This window comes from Protobothrops mucrosquamatus, unplaced genomic scaffold, assembly GCF_001527695.2.
Source record: "Protobothrops mucrosquamatus isolate PMUCROS unplaced genomic scaffold, P.Mucros_1.0 scaffold141, whole genome shotgun sequence".
Lineage (NCBI taxonomy): Eukaryota > Metazoa > Chordata > Lepidosauria > Squamata > Viperidae > Protobothrops > Protobothrops mucrosquamatus.
Genome location: NW_015386507.1, coordinates 290,024 through 306,058, shown reverse-complemented (window position 1 = coordinate 306,058; position 16,035 = coordinate 290,024). Strand labels below are relative to the sequence as shown.

At 57.3% G+C, this 16,035-nt stretch overlaps 1 protein-coding gene across 1 annotated transcript; it reads left to right on the top strand.

Moving 5' to 3' along the window:
- Nucleotides 1-1,629: 1,629 nt before the first annotated feature.
- On the top strand, nucleotides 1,630-15,726 carry LOC107285008 (probable cation-transporting ATPase 13A3). The gene is made up of 27 exons (XM_015813150.1): nucleotides 1,630-1,649; nucleotides 1,740-1,809; nucleotides 1,903-2,037; nucleotides 2,126-2,198; nucleotides 3,243-3,374; nucleotides 3,445-3,624; nucleotides 3,743-3,900; nucleotides 4,821-5,009; nucleotides 5,097-5,158; nucleotides 5,895-6,045; nucleotides 6,237-6,353; nucleotides 6,463-6,484; nucleotides 6,600-6,749; nucleotides 6,974-7,094; nucleotides 7,209-7,333; nucleotides 7,581-7,738; nucleotides 7,874-8,002; nucleotides 8,127-8,206; nucleotides 8,314-8,356; nucleotides 10,144-10,253; nucleotides 10,390-10,486; nucleotides 10,571-10,643; nucleotides 11,192-11,354; nucleotides 12,000-12,250; nucleotides 13,670-13,758; nucleotides 14,741-14,821; nucleotides 15,562-15,726. Exons 2-27 carry the CDS (start codon nucleotides 1,744-1,746, stop codon nucleotides 15,724-15,726), a joined length of 3,120 nt encoding a protein of 1,039 aa, XP_015668636.1. The 5' UTR covers nucleotides 1,630-1,649; nucleotides 1,740-1,743.
- Nucleotides 15,727-16,035: the final 309 nt, after the last annotated feature.

Below are 16,035 nucleotides of genomic sequence, written 5' to 3'. Positions count from 1 at the left end.
TTGCCGTGCCTCCCCTGGTGGGCGCCGTGACCCCCCTGCCCAGGAGCTGCCACGAGGCTGGGGTCCTCCTGTGCAGGGGCACCAGCGTCGGCCTGGGCTGGGTCCCCGTGGCCCCCGGCGGGGCCTGTCCTGTCCGCCACCCTCGCCTTCCCACAGGAGCCGGTCTCGGCTGCTGCTTCCTGAGGCCGTCCAGCTGCCGTGGCCCCTCTGAGACGGACCCTCTCGGGGTCCACGGCTGGTCTGACTGCGTCCCCTCCCCAGGAAATCCGGGGCTACAGCCCCTGCTGCTGGAAGCTGGCGCTGGTCTCGCTGGGCACCGTCTGCAGCGGCGGCTTCCTCCTCCTCTTCCTGTACTGGCTGCCGGAGCTGAGCGTCAAGTGGACCTGCCGGGCTGTGCCACTACGGGAGGCCCAGGTGGTGCTGCTGAGAACCACGGTAGGGGCCCCGGCGAGGCCCTCCCTTCCCCAGCAGGCTCCCTTGCAAGCCGGGCCCTCCGCGGGTGGGGGGCAGTCCTGGATGTGCCCCAGGGCCAGCAGGGGCGCCCTGTCAGGCTGGGAAGAGGCCCCCTTTCTGGGCCCAAGGAAGCGGGCCTCTGGGTGGGTGCAGGGGAGCCGCCTTGGGTTCTGCGTCCCACGGACGGGCAGCTCTGGGCCTCAGTGGTAGCATCTTTTCTTACGACTCTTTCTTCTTCTTCTTCTTCTTCTTCTTCTTCTTCTTCTTCTTCTTCTTCTTCTTCTTCTTCTTCTTCTTCTTCTTCTTCTTCTTCTTCTTCTTCTTCTTCTTCCTCTTCTTCCTCTTCCTCTTCCCCTTCCCCTTTTCCGTCTCCTCTCCTCCTCTCCTCCTTCTATCTCCTCCCCATCATCTTCTCTCTTCCTCTCCTTTTCCTTCTCCCCTCTTCCTCCCCTCTCCTCCTCCTCCTCTTCATCTCCTCTTCCTCTTCCTTCCCCTTTTCCGTCTCCTCTTCCTCCCGTCCTCCTCTCCTTCTCCTTCTATCTCCTTCTCCCCATCATCTTCTCTCTTCATCTCCTTTTCCTTCTCCCCTCCCCTTCCTCCCCTCCTCTCCTCCTCTTCATCTCCTCCTCCTCTTCCTCTTCCTTCCCCTTTTCCGTCTCCTCTTCCTCCCATCCTCCTTTCCTTCTCCTTGTCTTCCTTCCATCTCCTCCTCCTCCTCTTCATCTTCTCCTCTTCTTCCTCTTCCTCTCCTTTTCCTCCCCTCCCCTCCCCCCCTCCTCCTCCAGGACGAGTTCCAGACCTGGTCCAGGGAACGGGTCTCCTCTCTCTCTGCCCCCGGCACCGACCCCTTGGGCTTCCCGCAGCCGGCAGAGAGCAAGCGGCCCCTGTGCCCAGCAGGGCTGACGGACGACACGGGCTGTGAGGAGCGGCTTCTGTCCCCACTGATCTGTGGGGAGCAGGCCCAGGTGAGCTGGGGCAGGCCCCTTGTCGCAGCCCCCCCCTTCCTCCGCCCGGGATGCGCCTGACCGTCTTGCTGTGCCGCAGGTCCGCTTCTTCGCGCACCGCAACGTGCGCTACCTCTGGGCGACGGAGGCCCAGGCCTTCCGGCGACTCACCGCTCTGGACCTGGGGCAGCCCTGCTCCTCCTTGCACTCTGGCCACGGCGGGGGCCTCCCTCGCAGCACCCAAGACTACCGGTGAGGAGGGGGTATTGGAGCTGGGAGGGGGCCCGGCGGGGGCTTGCTGGGGGGAACAGGGGGCAGGAGAACACCTTACACTCTTCCTAGGAAAATGTTCTACGGCGCCAACAAGATCGACGTTCAAGTGCCTTCCCTGGCCCACCTCCTCATCAAAGAGGTGGGTCTGGGGGGCTGAGGGAGAGGGGGGCCCAGGAGCCACAAGACTGAGTCCTGACCCCTGGCCACGTGTCCTCCCTCCCTCCCTCCTCAGGTCCTGAATCCTTTCTACATTTTCCAAGCCTTCAGCGTCCTCCTGTGGTCCCTGGACGACTATTACCTCTACGCGTCCACCATCCTCTTCATGTCCTTCGTCTCCATCGGCTCCTCCCTCTACACCATCCGCAAGGTGGGGGCCGGTGGGGAAGGGCCAGGCACCTGGGGCCGGCGGAGAGGGAGGCGTGCCCGGGCCCTGACGCCAGCCCTTCCTCTTCCAGCAATATGTGCTGCTCCACGGAATGGTTTCGGCCCACAACGTCGTCCGGGTCACCGTCGTCCGAGGACCCTGTGGTGAGTCGGCCCCAGTCAGAATAGAGCTAGAAGAGACCTTGGAGGTCTTCTAGTCCAACCCCCTGCTCAAGCGGGAGACCCTATTTCAAGAAGCTGTCCAGTCTCCTCCAGTGATGGAGCACCCACAACGTCTGGTGGCAAGCTGTTCCACTGGTTAATTGCCCTCCCTGTCAGGAAGTTTCTCCTTAATTCTAAGTTGCTTCTCTCCTTCATGAGTTTCCATCCGTTGTTCCTTTTTTTGCCTTCTGGTGCTTTGGAAAATAAGTTGCCCCCCCTCCTCTTTGGGGCAGCCCCTCAAATATGGGAATCCTGCTATCATGTCCTCCCTGGTCCTTCTTTTCTCCAGACTAGCCAAACCCAAGTCCCGCAGCCGTTCTTTATATGTTTTGGTCCCCAGGCCTTTGATCCTCTTAGTTGCTCTTCTCTGAACTTTTTCCAAAGTCTCAACATCTTTTTTGTGATGTGGTGACCAAAACTGGATGCAGGGCTCCAGGGGTGGCCTTACTAAGGCTTTATAAAGCAGTCCTAATACTTCGCGTGATCTTGATTCTGTGTCTCTGTTTATACAATCAAGGATTGTATTGGCTTTTTTGGCTGCTGTCGCACACGGCTGGCTCACCTTTAAGTGATTGTCCACCAGGACTCCAATCTCTGAACTTTGGTTAAAATAATAATAATAATAATAATAACAACAACAACAACAACAACAACTAAAACTAAAACTAAAACTAAAACTAAAACAACAATAAAGTTGGAAGGGTGCTTGGAGGTCATCTAGTCCAACCCCTTGCTCAGGCAGGAAACCTGGGGAAGTCCAAGGGATCGGTGCCGGGGGCAGAGAAAAAGGAGACCCGCTCTCTGGACCAGGGGGAAGCACCAGTGGGGGTCAGGAAAGGGTGCTAGCGGGTCCACCCTGGACCCTGGTTGGGATGAAGCCCCTTGCTGCGACTGGCGGACCAAAGCCTCGGAGCCCACTGCCCCCTTTGGGTGCTCCAGTGGGGTAAGCCCCAACGAATCCCCGAATCTGGAGTCTCTTCCTTGCAGAAATGGAAGCCATATTCTCCACGGAGCTGGTGCCGGGGGACGTCATTCTGGTGCCTCCCGAGGGACTCACCATGCCGTGCGACGCGGTGCTGCTGAGTGGGACGGCCATTGTCAACGAGAGCATGTTGACAGGTAGGGGTGGCGCCTGTGGGGCAGCCGGGAAGCGCGTCCTTCCTGGCATCTGACCTTCCTCCCTCGCCAGGGGAAAGCGTCCCCGTCACGAAGACAGCCTTGCCCGTCCCAGCCCAGGAAGGCGGGCCCCTCCGGGATCCGGTTTACGACCCAGACGAACACAAGCGGCACACGCTCTTCTGCGGCACCTCCGTCATCCAAACACGGTACTACTCCGGAGAGCCGGTACGGGCACTGGTGATCCGGACAGGTGAGGAGGCCCTTCTTGGATCGGAATGGCAGTGTGTGTGTGTGTGTGTGTGTGTGTGTGTGTGTGTGTGTGTAAAGGTGCTTTCCTGGGGGCTGACCCTCCGCCCTTCTCTCCCCAGGCTTCTCCACCTCCAAGGGGCAGCTCGTTTGTTCCATCCTGTTCCCGAAGCCCACCGATTTCCGCCTCTTCCGGGACGCTTTCCGCTTCCTCCTCTGCCTGGTGGGCGTGGCTGGCATCGGCATGCTGTACTCCGTGATCCGCAGCATCCAACAGGCCGTGGGTGTCCACGCAGAGGGCAGCACAGAGGGTGGGGGCTGGTTTTCAGCTGCTGCTGCTGCTGAGGAATCCCCCTTGCGAATGGAGGGCAGGGAGAGGGGGCAGGCTGGGGGGGGGACCCTTCAAGCAGACCCCCACTCTCAGTTTGTAAAATGGGCAGCACCCAGGTACAGTGGGAAGGAATCTATCTTACAATCATTTGCAAGCTGCCCAGAGTCACCAGTTGAGACGGGTGGCATACACATTTGGTAGGTAGGTAGGTAGGTAGGTAGGTAGATAGATAGATAGATAGATAGATAGATAGATAGATAGATAGATAGATAGATAGATAGATAGATAGAAAGAGAGATATGTAGAGATAGATGATAGATAGATAGATAGATAGATAGATAGATAGATAGATAGATAGATAGATAGATAGATAGATGATCGATAGATATGATAGAAATATAGAGATATAGACAGACAGACAGACCCAGATATATATAATAGTTGGCAGATGGATGAATGAATAGATAATAGATAGAAAGACAGACAGACAGATAGACAGACCCACATATATATATAATAGTTGGCAGATGGATGAATGAATAAATAGATGAGAGAGAGAGAGATACACGATAGATAAAGAGAGCTAGAGAAAGAGAGATAGACAGACAGATAGACAGACCCAGATATATATAATAGTTGGCAGATGGATAAATGAATAAATAGATGATAGATAGATAGATGGATGGATGGATGGATGGATAGATAGATAGATAGATAGATAGATAGATAGATAGATAGATAGATAGATAGATAGATAGATAGATAGATAGATAATAGACAGACAGACAATAAATCAAACTGGGCATCTGTAGAATTTTTTTGGGGGGGAGCGCTGACCGAAGGGCCCACCTTTTCTCCCCCCTGGCCAGGAGCCCGTTGGCCGCATCGTGCTGGAATCCCTGGACATCCTCACCATCACGGTGCCCCCCGCCTTGCCGGCAGCCATGACGGCCGGGGTGGTCTACGCCCAGCGGCGCCTGCGCCGAAAGCAGATCTTCTCCCTCAGCCCCCAGCGCATCAACCTCTGTGGGCAGCTCAACCTGATGTGCTTCGACAAGGTGCCCCCCCTCTGGTTCCCCGGGGAGAGGGGGAGGGGCAGCTCTTCTCGGACCGGCCGGCTGACCGGGATCCTGTCCCCCTTGCAGACCGGCACCTTGACCGAAGACGGCCTGGACTTCTGGGGGTTCGTGCAAGCGCAGGAGGGCCGGTGAGTGGGCTGGGGGGGCGCAGGCATTGCGTGGCTGTGGTCGGCTGCCATGTTGCAGGAATCAGCTGATTGGGGAGGGGGCTTTGGCCCTGGGAGGTGGGTGGGGCAGGCAGGGATTCTCTGCAGGGGTCTTGGGCTAAATCGGCAGAGGGGTCCCTAAGCTTGGAATTACAGGTTGTCCTCACCTTATAGCCGTTTGCTTAGTGACCCTTTGAAGTACGACCGTTGCAGCGTCCCCGTGGTCACGTGATTTACATCCGGATGCTTGGCGACCGACTCGCACTTAACGACGGTCGCAGTGTCCCAGAGGGGGTCACGTGATCCCATTTTGTGACCTTCTGACCGGCAAAGAGTCACTTAACAACCACGTGACTCACTTAACAACTACAGTGGTTCACTTAGCGGTGGCAAGCAAAGTCGTAAAACGAGGACGACGTCATTTAACAAACGTTGCATTTAGCAGCAGAAATTCTAGACTCAGCTGAGTCCAGGGCTGCCTGTATATATTTATTTAGCCTATGATGAGAACATGACAGAGGAGAAGTAAGCACATAGACACAACCCACAATTATACACAAAAGTTCATGGGGGATTGTGGCAGCGGCCTCATCACTGGATGTTCGGGCCTTGTCCCCCCCAGAAAACGTCCCTTTGTCCCTGCCAGGTCCTTTGGGCTGGCCGGCAAGGCTCGGCCGCGATCTGGGGAGGGTTCAGCTGCTACTCTTTTCCTTCCCAGCTTCCTCCCGATGGGGCGAGATGTCCGTGAGCCCCGCCTGGCCAGTTCCCCGTTTGTTGCCGCCATGGCCGCCTGCCACTCGCTCACCACCCTGGAGGGCCGCCTCTCAGGAGACCCCCTCGACCTCAGGATGTTCGCGGCCACCGGCTGGGTAAGGCTGTTGCGCCTTTCCTCGTGAGCGCGCGAGTCCTTCTCGCCTCGCTGCGTTGACTCTGGCGCTTTGGACACGCGCCCGCCCAAGCGGTCCAAGGTGCCAGAGGTTGCACCAAGGTGGGGTGGCTCGGAAGCCAGCCTGTGCTTCCCGGAGTCGTGGGGCTGCAGCCGTTCCTCCTCCCCAACCAGATCCTGGAGGAGCCCACCCAGGAGGAAACGGCCCTCCACGACCGAATCCAGCCCACCGTTGTCCACCCACCAGGCTGCCGGCTCCCAGCACCCTCAGAGGCACCGACTGGGGACAAGGTGAGCAGAGAGGCTGGAGGAACGCAGGGGCCACGGGGATGGGCTTTGGGGCTCCAGCTGTGGGCTTTGGGGGTCTCAGTTCTGACCCTTCATTCTGCTCTCTTTCCAGGAGCTTCTGGACCTGATGGTAAGTGGGGCAGCCCCTTTTCCTCCCGGGCAACCAAAGGGCCCTCCTGAGCCCAGCGCTTTGACCCACCGTGCCACCTTCTCTGCCCCGCCTCTCTCGTTCACCCCCCTTGCAGAGAGGCAGCCAGATTGGCATCTTGGCGCAGTACCCCTTCTCCTCCGGCCTGCGGCGCATGTGTGTCGTGACGCGTACGCTGGGCGAGAAGCACCTGATGGCCTACATGAAAGGCGCGCCGGAGACGGTGGGCAGTCTCTGCCGCAAGGAGACCGGTAATCTTTTGTCTTTTGCGGACAAGGGACGGGGAGAGGGGAGGACACATGGCAGAGGTTGCTGCTGTCCCCTGGCCAGCCGAGCCGCCACGGATGCCCCAGCGAAAACTAGACGGGGGGGACAGCTGTGGGACATGGAGCCCTCGGTGTCGCGGCCACAGCCCGAGTGGCTCACCCGCGGTGGGGGAGGGTGGCCCCGTTCCTTCCCCAACGCCTCCATTCAGTTCCAGACGACTTCTCCTCTATGCTGGAGTCCTACACGCGAGGAGGACTGCGTGTCATCGCTCTGGCCAGCCGCCGGCTGGAAAGCAAATACATGTGGCACAAAATCCACCACCTTTCCCGGTGAGTCGCGGCTCCCCCGTGGCCCCGAGGGTCCCTCCTCCTCCTCCTCCTCCTCCTGACGGGGCCCTGGCAGGCCCAGCCCCCCACCCCAACGACTGCCCGTTTCTCCCCCAGAGACGCCGTGGAGCTCAACATGGACTTCCTGGGGTTTGTCCTGCTGCAGAACAAGTTGAAGCCGGAAACGGTGCCGATCCTGGCCGAGCTACGGCGGGCCTGCATCCGCTCCGTCATGGTGACCGGTGGGCACATATTATCCGCTACCTCCCTCCCTTCCTCCCCCCGGGTTGAACACTGGCACACCTGTTGCAACAATAATAGCTTCTCCCTTGCAGAGCTGGTTCGGAATTTGTAAGGGAGGGGGCAGGTGCTAAACCAAAGGGCTAATCTCGAGTGGGGGAGAGATTGGGGGTCTTGCAGTGATGGTGTTCATTTTTCCTCCTCCTCCTCCTCCTCCTCCTCCTCCTCCTCCTGCTCTCCATCGCCCAGGAGACAACCTCTTGACCGCCATTTCCGTGGGCCGGGAGTGTGGCATGATCCCGTCCAAGGGCAAGGTGGTCCTGACGGAGGCTCTGCCCCCCAGGGACGGGCAGCCCGCAACCATCCACTGGCAATATGCTGATGAATTCCCCACGGCGGACCCGGCAGTGAGCAATGGAGAAGAGCAGCAGGTGAGAGCCTCCTTCTGGCCTCTGCTGACCCTCTTCCAGGGGACGTGGGGGGCAGCCGCGTTGGCCACAGTGCCCTTTTCCCTTCTCCCTCAGGGGCCTCCCGAGATTAAGCTGCTGGTGGACGACGCAGATCCCCCCCCTGCTGCCCAGCCAGCCGTCCCGGACATCAGCTACCATTTTGCCATGGGGGGGAAATCCTTCGCGGTCCTCCTGGATCACTTCCCAGACCTGCTGCCGAAGGTGGGACCCTGCCAGGGACAGGGGAGGCCTGTGTGTGTGTGTGTGGGGGGCGCTGGTTTCCTGGAGGAGGCCGCAGATCCTACCCCCCCCCTCCCCAAGTCGCAGCTGTTGCTTTGTGTTGCAGTTGTTGCTTTGTGGCACCATCTATGCCCGCATGGCCCCCGATCAGAAGACGCAGCTAGTGGAAGCCCTGCAGAAAATGGAGTAGGTGTCGGGGGAGGGGGGGAGGGAGAAGGGTGGTCCCAGTGGAGCAGGACAGAGGGGCGGTGGGAGCCCTCCCTCCCTCTCCTGACCCAGCTGGCTTCTTGCAGCTACTGCGTGGGCATGTGCGGAGATGGCGCCAACGACTGCGGGGTGAGTGGTCCCGTCCGGGTTGCCCTACACACGGAACGGTTTGGGCGAGCCTAGAAGGGGAGGGGGCTTGCCAACGTCCGCTGGCTGCAGGGGTGGAGGGTGGAGAATCTCAAATGGAGAGTAGGTTATCTGAGGAAGGGTCTTGCCCCCTCCCCCCCAATGGGATTGGTCTGGCCCACTCCCTGCAGCAGAAGAGGCCTCCAGACCTCCTTGGCCAAGGACTTTCCACGTGGGAGGTCCGGGAGAGGGGTGTCCAATCTTGGCCGCTTTAAGCCTTGTGGACTTCAACTCCCAGAATTCCCCAGCCAGCCAGTCTTAAAGCCCTGATTTAAGAGAAGAGCCTTTTCTGCTGTGCCCCTCCCCCTCTGGACTCCCTTGCCACTGCAGGGGAGATCCGTCCCTCCCTTCTAGCCCCCTGGACGGGCATTGGGGGGGGGAAAGAGAGAGAGAGAGAGAGAAGGAGAGGAGAAAGAGAAAGAGGAGAGAAAGAAAGAATGGAGAGAGAGAAAAAGAAAGAAAAAAGGAAAGAGAAAGAAAGAGGAGAGAGAGAGAAAAAGAAAAAAAGGAGAGAGAAAGAAAAGGAGAGAGGAAAGAGAAAGAGAAGGAGAGAAGGAGAGGAGAGAAAGAGAAAGAAAAGAGGAGAGAGAACAAGAAACAAAGAAAGAGGAGAGGAGAGAGGAAGAGAAAGAAAGAGGAGAGGAGAGAGAAAGAAAGAGAGTGAAAGGAGAGGAGAGAGAAAGAGGAGAGAGTGAAAGGAGAGGAGAGAGTGAAAGGAGAGGAGAGAGAAAGAGGAGAGAGAGGGGAGGAGAGAAAGGAGAGAGAAAGAAAGAGGAGATAGAGAAAAAGAAAGAGAAAGAAAGAGAAAGAGAGAGGAGAGGAGAGAGAAAGAAAGAAAAAGAAAGAAAGGAGAGAAAGAAAGAAAGAGGAAAGAGAAAGAGGAGAGAGAGAAGGAGAGAAGGAGAGGAGAGAAAGAGAAAGAAAAGGAGAGAGAGAGCGAAAGGAGAGGAGAGGAGAGAAAGAGGAGAGAGAGAGGGGGGGAGGAGAGAGAAAGAGGAGAGAAAAAGAGAAAGAGGAGAAAGAAAGAAAGAGGAGATAGAGAAAAAGAAAGAGGAGAGGAAAGAGAAAGAGCGAAAGGAGAGAAGGAGAGGAGAGAGAAAGAGGAGAGAGAAAGAAAGAGGAGATAGAGAAAAAGAAAGAGAAAGAGAGAGAGAAAGAGAGGAGAGAGAAAGAGAGAAAGAAAGAAAGACAAATGCCTCCCCCCCCCCCACCGGAAAGTCTTTCTGTGGTTTGACATTGGTCCTTTTAATGCCCTTATCAGCAGCCCTGGTCCTTCTGGATTGCCAGCCGAAGGGCGTTATCAGTTGAACGAAGAAATAATAAGACCGATAGTTTCATTTAGTTACCTTTTAGATTTTAGCATTTCTTACTGGGATTTTACGCTTTTATAGAAAACCACAAATGAATGAATAAATAAATACTCATCCGTTTAGGGTTTTATTTTGAGGTCGTACGCCGCCCAGAATCGCCTTGCTGTGAGATGGGCATCCTGCTGTAACAAATTTAACACCATATATAAAATAACACAATAAAACAATAAAACGAAAAGTAGAAATAGAAGTAGAAGCGAAGCGAGCTAAAATAAAAAGAAGCCGAGGCAAAAGCAAAAATGGTAAAAGCGCAAAAGTGTAAAAGAGGAGTTGGGGGTGGGGGGTGGGGGTCTTGGAGCCAGGACTTCCCAGCCGGGACCTGCCCTGCCCGGGGGGGCCTCGTCTCCTTCCTCTCGGCAGGCTCTGAAGCGGGCACAGGCGGGCATCTCCCTGTCGGAGCTGGAGGCCTCGGTGGCCTCCCCCTTCACCTCCAAGACCCCCAGCATCGCCTGCGTGCCGGACCTCATCCGGTAGGTGGCTGCTGCTGGGTGGGTGGGGGGCTCGCATGAGACCCTCCCGGGGGAGGATCCATCCCAGGTGGAGGGGGACGCTTTCTCTGCCCCCCCTTGAAGGTGTGTGTGTCTCTTTCTCTGCTCACCCCCCCAGGGAGGGCCGAGCTGCCCTGGTCACCTCCTTCTGCGTCTTCAAATTCATGTCGCTCTACAGCATCATCCAGTATCTCAGCGTCCTGCTCCTCTACTCGGTGAGCCTGGGGGCTTGGGGAGCCCCCCGCCCTGAGATGGGGTGAAGTCAGGGGATGATGGGAACCCTTACCCTCTCTTTCCAGGTTCTGGGCAACCTGGGAGACGTCCAGTACCTCTTCATTGATATGGCGATCATCTTGTCTCTGGCCTTCAGCAGTAAGTGCGCCTCCCCCAGCGAGGGTCAGTTGTCCAGTCTTATCCATTCGGCTTTTATTTTTCGAAGCTGCCTTTATTTCTATAAATGACTGACGGTTGCGAGCACACCAGAGTCAGGTAGCCCCTGATTCACAGCAGTTCATTTAGTGACAAAAGTTACAAGGTCACTGGAAAAATGGACTTACGACTGTTTTTCAGCGCTGTCGCAACTTCAAATGGTCACGAAACAAATTTTGAGTCAAGAACTCCCTGGATAGCTGGGATTATTTTGATTATTTTGCCTCCTTCGGCCTCTGGCTGCGCTGGGCCGTCCTCCTGTCTTCTCGGCTGCGGATCAGTCCTCCCTCCCTGGAGCCGGCTGCGGTGGGCAGCCCAGGGGAGCCCCTGTGCCCATCCACCTGGGCAGGAAGGGGGGCCTGTGTCCACACAGCGGAGGTTGGCAGGTCTGCCGTGCCAGCTTGAAGGAGCTGTGGGGTTTTAGGGGGCACAGAGAGGGTCTGCGCCTGGATGGGGCCGGTTCTGACCCGCCTCCGCTGCTTCTCCTCCAGTGAGCCTGAACAGCGCCTGGAGGGAGCTGGTCCCGCAACGGCCGCCCAGCAGCCTGGTCTCCCCGCAGCTGCTACTCTCCGTCCTCAGCCAGATCCTCCTGTCGCTCGCCTTCCAGGTGGGGGCCTTCCTCCTCGTCCAGCAGCAGCCGTGGTACCCCCAGGAGTAAGTGGGGGCTGTGCGGGGGCGGAGGGCAGGAGATTGACAGGCTGAGCCCGAGGGAAGGAGGGAGGGGTCAAGCACGCCATTTGTTTCGAGTCCCTTCGCCTCCACAAGAGACCGGAGTCCAGCCCGCCTTGAATTCCACAGAATTCTTACCTGCCGCCAATTTGCTTGACCGTTTAGCACAGGTAGTCCTCCACTTACGACCACAGTGGAGCCCAGAAATTCTGTTTCGCCCCGTTTTACGACTTTCCTTGCCACCGTCGGTAAGCGAATCGCTGCAGTGGGTAAATTAAGTCACGGTCGTTAAGCGAATCTGCCCCCCATCGACTTTGCTTGCCAGAAGGTCACAAAGGGGGATCACATGACACCCCCCCGGGACGCTGCGACCGTCATAAATACGAGCCAGTTTGCCGAGCGTCCGATTTTTGATCACGTGACCCACGGGGACGCTGCAAAGGTCGTAAGTGTGAAAAAAGGTCACAAGTCACTTTTCCAGTGGCGTTTTAACTCCGAATGGTCACTAAACAAGCCGTTGTAAGTTGAGGACCCCCTGTAGTTCAGATTCTTGTAGAGAGTTTAAGCTGGTGATAAACCTTTACGTTCCCTTGAAGGGCCTGGGTTCCGGATTTCCCGTGCTTGGCACAGGCCAGGGAGCCCTTCCTGGGACTCTGCAGTGACCACTCTGGGTTCCCCCTTTAGGAGCTGCGGCGGCCTCCCCACCAACGGCTCAGCCCCCCCAAACGCCACTGCCCCCCGGGAGATGGGGGGGCATGACCCCGACTCCGTGCGCAGCTACGAAAACACGACCCTCTTCTTCATCTCCTGCTTCCAGTACGTCTTCGTGGCCCTCGCCTTCTCCAAGGGACGCCCCTTCCGGCAGCCCACCCAGACCAACGGTGAGGGGCCGGCTCAGCCGGACACACACACACACGGGCAGGGATTTCATCCCCAGGCATTCCTCGGGCGGGGAGTTGAGACAGGGTGACGCTTTGCCAGGTTTTAAGTGGAAATGTGACCACAGTGAGATTCTACTCCATTCCACCCCATTCTATATTCTGTTCTGTTCTGTTCTATATTCTATTCTATTCCATTCCATATTCCATTCCATCCCATCCCATATTTTCTATTCTATTCCATATTCCATTCCATATTCCATTCCATCCCATCCTATATTTTCTATTCTATTCTATTCCATATTCCATTCCATTCCATATTTTCTATTGTATTCTACTCTCTGTTCTGTTCTATTCTATGCTATTCTATTCTATTCTGTATTCTATTCTATTCTATTCTGCATTCTATTCTGCATCCTATTCTGTTCTGTATTCTATTCTATTCTGTATTCTATATTCTATTCTCTATTCTATTCTACTCTATTATATGCTATTCTGTATTCTATATTCGCTATTCTATTCTACTACTACTACTACTATTATTATTATTTTTATTTTTATTATTAATTTACATGTAGTTCTTGACTTTTGGCCATAATTGAGCCTAAACTTTCTGTTCCTAAGTGAGTTTTGCCCCAGTTTACGACCTTTCTTGCCACTGTTAAGTGAAGCACTGCCGTTAAGTTAGTCACATGGTCACTAAGTGAATCCGGCTCCTTCCCACATTGACTCTCCTTGTCAGAAGGTCACAAAGGGGGAATCACATGACCCCGGGACACTGCAACTGTCATCAATACGAGCCAGTTGCCAAGCGTCCGAATTTTGCTCACGTGACCCACGGGGGCTGCTGCTATGGTCCTAGGTCACTTTTTTTCAGTGCCGTCGTAACTTTGAACGGTCATTAAATGACCTGTAAGTCAAGGACTACCCGTAATAATGCGCCTTTTATGGCCGTTCAGACTTGGTGCCCTTTGATTCGGCTGCACCACCCTAGACCAGGGGTAGGCAACCTGGGCTCTTTTATGACTGGTGGACTTCAACTCCCAGAATTCCTGAGCCAGCCATGCTGAGGGGAAGGGAGAGGCTTCTAAGCTGAGCCATGCTGGCTCAGGAATTCTGGGAGTTGGAGTCCACCAGTCATGAGGGGGCCATAATTTCCCCATGCTGGCTCAGGAATTCTGGGAGTTGAAGTCCATAAGCCATGAGGGGGCTATAGTTCCTCCATGCTGGCTCAGGAATTCTGGGAGTTGAAGTCCAGGAGTCATGAGGGGGCCATAGTTCCCCCAAGCTGGCTCAGGAATTCTGGGAGTTGAAGTCCACCAGTCATAAAAGAACCCAGGTTGCCTACCCCTGCCCTACGGAGAGACGGGGTGGGCCTAAAAGCCCCCCAGCCAGACTGACCCCCATCCTCCCTCCCCACAGGCCTCTTCCTGGCCTCTCTCCTCCTGGTGTCCAGCTTCCTCCTCCTGCTGCTGCTCTGGCCGCTGCCCGCCCTGGACCGGCTCTTCCAGGTAGGGGGGCCCTGCCTGCTCGCCCAGATGGACGGAGGGAGTCTGCTGCCCGAGGACTACGTGAGGGACGTGGCCAGCAGGCACCGCCAGGCTCTGGGCTGCCCCCCGCCCGGCCCTCTTATCTGGGCCGCTCCCTCCAAGGACGGGGTCAGATAGACCCTGCCCGCCTCCCTCTGGCGCCTGCCTGGAGCTGATCGTGGCGGCTGCAGAAGGGAAGAGTGTGCGAGGGGGGGCTCATGTCAGCAGCCCCCCCACTTCCAGCATGCCCCTCCCCCAGGAGAGGGGCGACTCCTTGCTGGGGCCTCCCAGGGGGAGCCAGTGGCGTCTTCCGGCTCTGGGTCTTGTGGGGGGGGGGAGAGAAGCTCAGCATTCCTGCCTTTGGGGAGGGGGGAGGACCCCTCGGCCCAGGATTTTTGGGGAGACCACAGGCGCTGCGTGGAAGGACGAGCATGCAATGAGGCAGGGGTCATTATACAGGGAGTCCCCCGCTTACAAGCACCGTGGAGCTCAAAAATTCTGCTAAGCGAGTTGTTGAGTTTTGCCCCGTTTTACGACTTTTCTTGCCACTGTTGGTAAGCGAATCACTGCCGTGGGTAAATTAGTTACACGGTCGTTAAGCGAATCTGCCCCCCCCACATTGACTTTGCTCGCCGGAAGGTCACGAAGGGGGGGATTGCGGGTGACCCCTCTGGGACGCTGCGACCGTCATAAATACGAGCCAGTAGCCAACTTGTCCCAAATTTTGATCATGTGACCACAGGTCATAATTATGAAAAAAGGGTCATTTTTTCAGTCACCTCGTAACTTTGAACAGCCACTAAATGAACTGTTGTAAGTGGAGGACTACCTGTACAATTTGGGCCAGGTGGGGCCCCCAGAAATGAAGCAGGAACAAGCCTCATCCTGGGGAGTCGCCCTCCCGGGCAGGAGTTCAACAGGGCACAGGACCCACCGGTTGAACTTCTGCCTGCTCTCTCCGCAGCTGGCCTGCATCCCCTACGAGTGGCGCCTGGTTCTGCTGCTTCTGGCCTTCAGCAACCTGGTGCTGTCCCTCTGCCTGGAGGTAACCGCCCAGCTCCCCTCACCTGGGGGGCAGAAGGGCGGGGCTGCGAGTGGGGGAGGAGCCCCAGCCCCAATTTGCCCCACGGCCGGCTAATCTCCCTCCTGCACCCCCCCAGAACTTCGTGTGCGACTGCGACATCCTTTGGCAGCGACTTTGCTACGGAAGGCGGAGGGAGGACTACCCCAGGCAGGCCGCCTTCCCACAGGTAGAGCCCTTCCACTTCTGGGGTGGGTGGGGGGGGAGGCAAGGGGATCTGCAGCTCTGGAATTGGGCTGACAAAAAGGCTTCCCCCCCCCCCAGGGCCTGTTTCCACCTGGCTTTGACAGGCAGAAGTCCCCCCCTCCCAATCTGGCTGAAGCCCCCCCCCCACCCTCACCCTTTGCAGCCAGAGAGACGCTGCGGCTGGGGTGAGGGATGGGGGGACCAAGATCTACCTGCAGCCCATCAGACCCTTGTGTGATTGTAACAGCCCACAACGTTTGTGGAGTTGCACACACGGTTCCCAGGCACAAACTCCTGTTTTGGGGGGAGGGGGGAGAGAGGGGAGGGGGCCTGGGCCTCGCAAGTGACCACCTGCAGGCCAGGAGGGCTGGGTGGGCACGGAGGCGGCTGGCTGGGCAGTGGTGGCCGCCTAGCCTGGCATGGATCCGAAGGGCCGAGTGCCAGGCCTTGCCGCCGCCTTGTGCCTCTCCTGGAGCCCAGCCAGGCGCTCACGCTGCGGCCCCTTCTCTGCCCCACAGCTGGAGCTGGGGGAGGCGGCCCCTGTGTCTTCCTGCTGCCGGCAGGCGGCCCCCCGGGCCAAGTACCAGCGCCTGGCCCAGGAGCTCCTCTTCGACCCGGACTGGCCCCCGCAGCCCAAGACCAGCACGCGGGCGAGGGTGCCTCCCGCCGAGACCCACGCCTGACCCAGCCCTCCCGGCTGGCACACAGTGGAGACCCCCCACCCCAAAGCAGGAGAATTGCCGGGAGAAAGGATGCCGGGGTCTCCAACTTAAACCAGGAGCCACCAGGACAGCAGCAACGCCCATCTCCCTTCCCAGAAGCCCCCAAAGTGGGTCTTCCACCTGCGTGCGAGCTTCCTTGGGGGAGAGGAGACGGGGGTCCCTCTCCGGAACAGCCTCTCTTGGGGGCCGGGAGGACCTTTGAAGCCCCCTGTGGCTGAATCTCTTTGATCTGAGACTGGAAGGATTGTGGAACTTGGGGGGGGGGGAGGG